We start from the raw sequence: 9,825 nt of genomic DNA on the forward strand, positions 1-9,825 counted from the left end.
GATCCCACCCAAGTTATACTCTCTCCCATCAGGCAGAAGACACAAACATTTGAAAACATGTACCAACAGATTCAAGAACAGCTTCTTCCCTGTTGTTATCCGACTTAGGAACAGACCTCTCATATTAGAGCTGATCTTTCTTGGCACCTTCTCTGTAAGCTGTCACACCACATTCTGTATGCTGTTCGATTAACCTGCGTTCTTATGTCAGGTATGATTTTTCTAGACAGCATGCAAACAATACTTTTCACAATATCTCGTACATGTGACGATAATAAATCGAATCAACTTTCAAAGCCATTCCCTAATTTAGCTGTTAGTTTGCTTACACTGTCACACAAAACAAGCATTGGCTACGCATATGATGGAAGTTAGCTTTTGAATTTGCGGAAAATATTTGAAGTTAAATATACAAATGCTCTGATCATCTGTTAGTGATGGGAGTGGAGCTATTTAGTACATCATGCCCTTTGTAATCAAACCTTTGTAACCAAATAAATCCGGAGTTAGATTTATAGCCTCTGCTGAAGTGACTTCAGATCAGGAAGCTTGCAGTATATGCCACAGCCCTTTCTGCACCTTGGCTGTTTCACCGAGAATTATTAACCATCCATTACTGTTGTGTTTAACTTCTTATTTTAGTTTGGAGGCAAGCAAGTGTGCCACTAGAGTCAGAGAGATGTATAGCTTGTAAACAGACTCTTCGGTCCAACTTGTCCATGCTGACTAGATCCCAACCTAATCTAGTCCCACCTGACAGCATCTGGCCCATATCCCTCCAAACCCTTCCTATTCATATACCCATCCAGATGCCTTTTAAATGCTCTCATTGTACCAGCCTCCACCACATCCTTTGGCAGCTCATTCCATACATGTGAAAAAGTTCCCCCTTAGGTCTCTTTTATATCTTTCCCCTCTCACCTTAAACCTATGCCCTCTAGTTCTGGACTCCCCCACCCCAGGGAAAATACTTTGTCTATTTACCCCATCCATGCCCCTCATAATTTTGTAAACCTCCATGAGGTCACCCCTCAGCCTCTGACATTCTAGGGAAAACAGCCCCAGCCTGTTCAGCCTCTCCCTATAGCTCAAATCCTCCAACCCTGGCAACATCCTTGTAAATCTCTTCTGAACCCTTTCAAGTTTCACAACATCCTTCCGATAGGAGGGAGACCAGAATTGCACGCAATATTCCAAAACTGGCCTAACCAATATCCTATACAGCCACAACATGACCTCCCAACTCCTGTACTCAATACTCTGACCAATGAAGGAAAGCATACCAAACGCCTTCTTCTGGGAAAGACTCAAAACCGATGGCATAGTCTCAGAACGAAAGGGAGCCTATTTAAGGCTGAGATGAAGAGGAAATTCTTCTCTCAGAGGTTTGTATATATCTTTGAACTCAATGCCACAGAGAACTATGGGACCATGACCTCGTAAATTTTTAGGGTAAGGTCAAAAGTCATATGACACCAGGTTATAGTTCAACACGTTTATTTGAAATCACGAGCTTTCAAAGCGCTGGTCCTTCATCAGGAGAAGGAACAGCACTCCAAAAGCTTGTGATTTTGAATAAAACAGTTGGACTACAACCTAATGTTGTGTGACTTCTGACCTTGTCCACCCCAGTCCAACACTGGCAGCTCCATGTTATATTTAAGACCTTGGTCGGTTGGAGAATCAAAGGCTGTGGGAGTAAAGGACAGGGAAGCATACATGTGGAATGTCGGATCAGCCGTGATCATGTTGAATGACAGAACAGGTTCGAGAGGTCGAACAGCCTTCTCCTGTTTCCCGTTCTTGTGGTCTTATGCTGGTTTCCTCCCCACCCTGACCAGGAGTACAGTAACCAGAACAGGACTGCTTTCAGGCCTCAATCTCACATGGAATGGTTTTACAGCTTGAACTCTTACCTCAGTGCACTTTAGGTCCTGTCATGGCTTGGGCTCCTTTCAGCACAGCTAACCCATTTTCATCCCTCTCAGACCCTGCCCCACCTCCATCCCCTTTATCTGCACCCCCTTACACCTCCCCCCTCAGACCTGAAGAAGGGTTACAACCGAAACATTGACTTCTTCACCTCCTGATGCTGCCAGGCTTGGTGTGTTCTTCCAGCCTCCTGCTTGTCTACCCATTATCACCTCGCGAGCCTGTCTTCTTCCCTGGCTCACCATCCACAATCCCTTTGCCTAACTTTAACTCTCTCCCTCTGGACTCCATGATGTGGACGCGCCGGTGTACAACACTAAAAATAAAATCACACAACGCTAGGGGGTTATAGTCCAAATGGTTTATTTGGAAGCAGTAGCTACTGCTCCTTCACCAGGTGTAAATTCTGCATCTTATGATCCTGCTGCACACCTACCTGATGAAGAAGCAGCGCTCTGAAACCCAGTACTTGCAAATAAGCCTGTTGGACGATAATCTGGTAAAAACAATGACTGCAGATGCTGGAAACCAGATTCTGGATTAGTGGTGCTGGAAGAGCACAGCAGTTCAGGCAGCATCCAAGGAGCTTCGAAATCGACGTTTCGGGCAAAAGCCCTTTATAGTCTGGTGTTGGGTGATTTTTAACCTCTGAATTTCTACCATCTGCTCCCCATTTCTACCCCCCCCCCCCACGCCCACCATCAAGATAAATACCATTTTTTCCTACAGACTGTCAGTTCCGAAGAAAGGTCAATGGACTGGTGAACATTTAACACTTGCCCAGCCGTGTGTGTGTGTCTCTCTCTCCTCCCATAAACTGCCAGACCTGCTGAGTTTCTCCAGTAATTTGTGTTTTTATTGCAGTGACAGAGGGACAGGCCCACCCCCAAAAGGAGCTGAGACACACAAACTCTGCAGATGCCACATCTGAGATATATAAGAGAGTCAGATATGGTTCACTTACCGCAGAACGCCCTAAAAGCGCCAACATTGTCGGTGTTGACCTCCAAACAAACCCTTGTCCCTTCCCCACTCAGGGACTCAGAAACTTCCAGCACCACCCCCCTACCCTGGGCATAGGCGGGGCTTACAGCCTGACTGACAGCACCGCCGCCCAGTCACCGCCCTCGCGCTGACGTCAGTGGCACGCCTCGCCCAATCAGCGACGGCCTCGGGGGGCGCTCGAGCCCCAAACCGGTCCTGCCCGTGCCGCCATGTTTGTGCGGGGCGCACGAAACAAAACCCACCCGTTATCTTGGCCCAGCCTTGTTAAGGGGAGATTAAAACCCGTCTTTCACTCACACACACAACAAAAAACGTTGCCCAAGTCCGGGAAAGCTGGGCGAGAACACTAGTCGGGGGCGGTGGAATGACCGTTTGCCCCTCACAATCATGGAGACCTTTCCCTTCACGGTGTGTGCGAGGGGGGGAAACGGGCGCAAGTAAAGCTCCTTTCAGTCTGTTGGCCGACAGGTTGAATTACGAGCGAATTAGTGTTTCCCTTTCTTTTTGACGCAGCCACGGAATGTTGGTTTGTGGGGGAGAAAGGGGTAATTAACTGGGGCTGGAGTCAAAGGTGAGAGGTCGGGGGTGGGGGTTCGGAGTGTGGTTCCGGGTCGGATGTTGTGAGGGAGTTACCTGGAGCTGAATATGGCAGGTTCCAGTGAGTCAGGTCAGTCTCTGAGCAACAGACCAGCTTCATTCATTCATTCATTCATTCATTCAATGTGCTAATCTTTCAGCAAGTTGCATGTGCAGGTGTTTGACTTGATGTGTGCAATTGTTTATCTTTTAAATTTGGTGTCCTCACAGTGTTACCAGGACTTACCCTTCATTGTGGTGAAAGGATCCCCTTTGGTCTCTAAATGCAGCAAATGCTGAATGCAGTGAATTTCTGAATCTGCACGCGGTTGGGCTGCTGCCACCAGAAGTAGGAGAAGGCTGTTCAGCCCTTTCCAGCTTGTCCTGTCATTAGATGGACAGCACGGTCTCTATCTTCATATGATTTTGCTCCATCTCTCAGTGCCCTTGTCAATACCACGTTGCTTGCTGGGCCAGCTTGGGCATAGATGTGGCAAAGAGTTGCTAGGTACCTCAGGGCCTAAAGCACTGATTAGTAAGTTTGTGGATGACGCTGAAGTTGGGGTATAGTTGACACTGATGAAGGTTACTAAGAGGGAGGAGAAAGTGAGGACTGCAGATGCTGGAGATCAGAGCTGAAAATGTGTTGCTGGAAAAGCGCAGCAGGTCAGGCAGCATCCAAGGAGCAGGAGAATCGACGTTTTGGGCATGAGCCTGGGCTCATGCCCGAAATGTCGATTCTCCTGCTCCTTGGATGTTGCCTGACCTGCTGCGCTTTTCCAGCGACACGTTTTCAGGTTACCTAAGATGACAAAGGGATCTTAATCAATTGACCCAATGAGCTGAGTGGCAGATGGAGTTTAATTTGGATAGATGTGATGTATTACATTTTGGTAAAATGAACAAGAGCAAGACTAATACAGTTAATGGTAGGGCCTGTATATTGTTTTCAAAGAGGGAGACCGAGGGGTTCAGGTGCATTCTCTGAAAGTTGCATCACAGGTAGACCGGATGGTAAAGAAGATATTTAGCAGGCTTGCCTTCATTGCTCAGACCATTGAGTATGAGTTGGGTGTCATGTTGAAGTTATATAGGACATTGGTAAGGCCACTTCTGGTCCTGATCATCCTGCTATAGGAAGGATATTACTAAATTGGAGACGGTTCCAAAAAGATTTGTGAGGATGTTGGTCGGACTGGAGAGTTTAAATTATAAGGATAGGTTGGAATATTTTTTCACTGGAGTGTAGGAAGTTGAGGGGTGACCTTATAGAGCGCTATGAAGTCATGAGAGGCATAGATAAAGTGAGTAGCAAACATCTTTTCTCTAGGGTGGGTGAGTTCAAAACTAGGGGTATGTTTTTAAGGTGAGAGGAGAAAGATCCTGAGGAGCAACCTTTTCCCACACAGATGTTTGTATATGGAATGAACTGCCAGCGGAAGTGGTAGATGCAGGTACAGTTACAACATTTAAAAGACATTTGGAAAGGTACATGAATACAAAAGGTTTGGAGGGATAGGGGCCAAATGCAGGCAAGTTTGGTTTGGGAAACTTTGTCGGCAGGGAAGGGTTGGACTGGAGACCAACCCCTCCCCATTGCTCAAATAAAAAGTCCTGGCGGAGCCTAGAAACCATTTTTGGTGGTAATGTCAAGGTTGTTTGGAGGAAGATTCTGGTTACGTTGAAAAGATCAAAGCCTGAGATGGTGTAATAGATACAGCAAAATTGATTTTTTTTTAAATTTTAATTTTCTTCTCTCTTTCCCTGAAGGTATTGACTCTAATTTGGGTACAGTGCCAATAAGTATGCAGAGACAGTGTATGTCTGTAAATTGTGCAGTGGTTGGGGTGGTGGGCACATTACACTGGAGCCCAAGTACCTGTCCTCCCCTGATCCCTGTGAGTGACCCCCTGCTGATCAAGAGCAGGAGCACTGGCTGATTTTTCCCCTCGGGCTCTTGGCTGGAGCTTGACTGTTGTAATTTCACAGGAGCACAAGTTTATTAATTGGACCTCGAGCCATCGGTTTGTGATGCCAGCATTGCACCACTGTGGGACGGGAAACTTGCACAGTTTAGTTTTTAAAAAAGCAAGAAAGCTTGATTGCATGATTCACAAGGAACCTCACGATGGGCATCCTTTTAGCTTGTTCATCAGGTCTTAAAACTTCGATTCGCAAACCCTAGTGCAGCATGAGTGATTCCTATCTCTGAAATGCTCCCAGGTGCTGACTGATCTTCACGATGAAGTTGTGCTCCTTTTGTAATGAGCTTTTCACCAGCTTTAATTGATTTCCCTCTTCTGCAGTGTTTTGATATCTTGGTTTGGTGTAACGTTTCCCATTTTCAAGTTCTTAACTTAGTTATCATCAGTATAAAGGTGACCTGTTCGTTATAATTTTGCTGTTTGTGGGAGCTTGCTGTGTGCAAATTGGCTGCCATGCTTTGAACATACGAGCAAGTGAATTCAGAGCAGGCGTAGGCCACTTGGCCCCTCCTGCCTGCTCCATTATTCGGTAGAATCGTGGTTACTTTGATTGTTCCCTCAACTCCACACACCCATCTACCCCAGATGCACTCTGACTCTCTTGTTAGTGAAGAATCCAACTACCGTTCCCTTTTTATATATTTAAAAAAGTGTTAAACGATCCTGTCTTGTTCTGGTGAAGAGTTTCAAAGGTTCCTGACTCTAGGAAAAAGGCCCTCATCTCCGTTTTTAAATAGGAGGCAATAGTCTCTGCTGGTTTCCTGTAAGAAGACAGTGACAATACATTTTAATAAAGAAAGGTGTTCTCACCTCTGTTAAAAAGAAATTTGAAATTTCCTTTTAAAGTATTGGAACATTGTCTGACATGCACCATCACAACATCCTGCTCCTTGGATGTGTCAGGCTGTATGTGACATGCGATGTTTGGTGAGATTGTCCTATTGGATTGTTGGGAATGGCTGAACAAAAAAAGACAGGTTCCATTGAGTTCCCCCTCACCCCTGCTGGTGGCTGCTTCATGCCATGATAACGGGGTTTTGATTGATCGCTGACCACTCTCTTTACTGAGACCCTGACACAAGTTGATGAAGCCCTCAGTGAGGGAGAATTTTCAGGAGCCAGAGCTTATAAAACCACCCAGTCCTCCCAAATGCTGTCCACCCTCCACATCGTAAGTGGCTAGCATGCTATGTCCCAAAGTAATCATTTCTGAACGTTCATTCAAAGTTATAAATTTGGTCAAGTAAATAAGATGTTTCCCTGTGATAGGCTTGGTCAGTCACCAGAGGGACCCAGGTTGAAGGCAGTTTGTAAAAAAAAACCCAGGAGGGAGGCTGAGGAAAGTGCTGCCTGAAGGGGTGGTGGAAGCAGAAGGGGAGAGGTTTGCAACACTGTGGGGAAAGAGCAAGGTTGTGTTAGATCGAAGCAACAGGACAGATGTAATGGCTGTGTTGCACTGTTTTATGACAGAAATCTCTCAGATTTGCACTTTTACGCCTGTAAACCCGCACCAATCGCAGTCTGAGGAGGACACCCCAACACCGGGTTGGTGAGTGCTGGGTGTGCAATCTCTCTGCGGGTTCGGACTGAGGGAACACACCAGCTGTAATAGCCTCTGCACTGGAGCCTAATCTTCACTCGGTAAAATAACACGAGAGACCCATCAATGACTCTTAACTTCACATGACCCCACTGTCTTCCCACAGTTCTGCAATCCTTTTCCTTGTTGGGTCTTTCAGGGGAAGGGGTGACATACTGGTAATGTCACTCGATTAGTAATCTAAAACCCCAGGCTAATCTTCTGGAACATGGGTTTGAATCCCACCATGTCAGATGGTGAAATTTGAATTCAATAAAAAGATCAGAATCTCACAGCAGCCACTTAATTGTGGTTAAATCCCATCTGGTTCACTAATGCCCTTCAGGGAAGGAAATCTGCCATCCTTACCTGGTCTGGCCTCCGTGTGGCTCCAGACCCATAGCAATGTGATTGACTCTGAGCTGTCCTAGGAATGGCTGGCTGGCCTGGCCAGTGATGCCCATATCACGTGTACGAATGAAGAAAGGATCCAGTTCCCTTTAGTTCCTATTGAATCTAGTTGCAATGCTGTTTCAGGCTGCATGCCCCAGATCACAACTTTTTTTTTTCTATGGAATTCTTCTTTTAAGTCTCTCTTTCTAAAGGTTTACTGGGTAAATAGGCCTCCTGCAATTGTGCTGCGGTGTAGAGAGGCAAGGATGAGCAATGTTTGAAAGCTATCCCAGGCTATGGGTGGTCCAACTGGCTTCAGCGCTGCTAGGTTAGAGGTGGTGGAACCATGCAGCATAGAGCCGGGTGATGAGGCTACTGGCCTAATAGTCCAGGGACCATATGCTCAGATTCCTTTTGTGTGCATTTTCAGAACCTGAATCTGAGAAAACATCTTATTGTAAAAAAAACTCCTCTCAGTAAAAGTGACCATGTAGCCATCAGATTGTCATAAAATCCCATTTGGGTGACTAATAACCTCACTGTCCTTCCTCAGTCTGGTCCTGCACGTGACTGCAGACCCGCACGGTTGCCCTCTGAAGAGACCTGACAAGTTATTTTGAACAAGAAACCCATCCACCCATCATCTCGAGGGCAGCCAGGAGACAGCTAGTAAATGCCCATGTCCTGAGAATGAATTGAGAAACGATAACCTCCTCTTGGAAGTTGTGAGCCAGTGTGTACGGGGGGAGACTTGCTGTTCAGAAACCTGCCAATCTTCATCGACTGGCCTTGCACCTCACCTGTTTGATAAAGTGAGCCTGCATTGACCAGACTCCGGTTAAACTCCCGCAACCCCGTCAGGTCGGGGACGCGTTTGCAATTTAGGAGAAGATTTGCAGCAGTGTCTTGTTGCAGGTTCCTGATGTGTTCCCGTATTGTTCTGTGGCAGCTACCTGTCCTGTTTGAAAGGGCTGAATGGGGATCTCACTTACATTTTTAATGGGCAGCCCAGCCGTCCGTGTCACAGTAGCTGCTGCCTATTGTTCAGATAGGCCTCTGTGCCCTGTGCTGTTACGGTGAGACAGGTCAGGAGTAATCTTAGATTCAGGCCTGTCCTCCAAGATTCAAAATCATTCTGCAATTTCTCTGCTGTGTTACTGATTGTCCTGAGCTCTCACATACCACCCGCTGTTTTACCTGGAGCTTGAATGTGGCAATGCTGCAAATCAAAAATGATGTGTATTCTTCTTTCCTTTACACTTCTAGCTCTTTATTTTGGCTGTTTTTGTTGCCATCTGTGATTTACTTCTTTGCTGTTACTGTTTTCTTTTCTATATTCTCAGTCAGCTGCTATTGGCAAACATTAAGATTGTTAAGTCCCCAGGGCCAGACTAGATTTATCTTAGGCTGCTCCGGGAAGCGAGAAAGGAGATTGCTAAGCTGCTGGCGATGATCTTTGCCTCCTCACTTTCCATGGGAGTCGTACCGGAGGATTGAGAGGAGGCGAATGTTGTTCCTCTTTTCAAGAAGGGGAATAGGGAAATTCCTGGCAATTACAGACCAGTCAATCTATCTTCTGTGCTCAGCAAAGTTTTGGAAAGAATTCTGAGAGATAGGATTTATGACTATTTGGAAACACATAGCGTGATTAAAGGCAGTCAGCATGGCTTTGTGAGGAGCAGGTCATGCCTCACAAATCTTATTGAGTGCTTTGAGGAGGTGATGAGACAGGTCGAGCAGTGGATGTGGTGTATCTGGACTTCAGCAAGGCATTTGATAAGGTTCCCCATGGTAGGCTCATCCATAATGATGATTCCTGCTGTCCAAAATGTCGATTTTCCTGCTCCTCGGATGCTGCCTGACCTGCTGTGCTTTTCCAGTACCTCACTAATCTTGACTCATTCATAAAGTCAGGACGTATGGGATATAGGGAGATTTGTCCCTCTGGATTCAGAATTGGCTGGCTGACAGAAGGCAGAGGGCGGTTGTAGATGGAAAGTATTCTGCCTGGAGGTCAGTGTTGAGTGGGGTCCCGCAGGGCTCGTTTCTTGGGCCTCTGCTCTTTTTGTCATCTGCAAATTTACTAACCCGCCCCTCAACCCCCTCATCCAAGTCATTTATAAAAACTACAAAGGTTGGAGGTGCCATTGATAATATCGAGGGCTATTGAAGGCTGCAGCGCGACATAGACCGGATGCAGAGATGGGCTGTGAAATGGCAGATGGGGCTGAATAAATGCGAAGTGATGCATTTTGGAAGGTCGAACTCGAATGCTGAATATAGGATTAAAGACAGGATTCTTGGCAGTGTGGAGGAACAGAGGAACCTTGGTGTTCAAGTGCATAGATCTCTCAA

At 46.3% G+C, this 9,825-nt stretch overlaps 1 protein-coding gene across 3 annotated transcripts in view; it reads right to left on the minus strand.

Annotated features, from left to right (window-relative positions):
• Positions 1–3,010, minus strand: part of LOC140469471 (carnitine O-acetyltransferase-like) — a 44,025-nt gene extending 41,015 nt beyond the window's left edge. For 2 of the 3 annotated variants that reach the window (XM_072566013.1, XM_072566015.1), the window contains exon 1: positions 2,897–3,009. In XM_072566013.1, coding sequence (XP_072422114.1) covers positions 2,897–2,923 — 27 coding nt within the window. In that variant the 5' untranslated portion in view covers positions 2,924–3,009. Of the gene's footprint in view, positions 1–2,896 lie in introns of all 3 variants that reach the window. The other variant, XM_072566014.1, reaches the window with a different exon arrangement.
• Between the last annotated feature and the right edge of the window lie 6,815 nt (positions 3,011–9,825).

The sequence above is a fragment of the Chiloscyllium punctatum genome, chromosome 49, assembly GCF_047496795.1.
Source record: "Chiloscyllium punctatum isolate Juve2018m chromosome 49, sChiPun1.3, whole genome shotgun sequence".
In the NCBI taxonomy this organism is placed as follows: domain Eukaryota; kingdom Metazoa; phylum Chordata; class Chondrichthyes; order Orectolobiformes; family Hemiscylliidae; genus Chiloscyllium; species Chiloscyllium punctatum.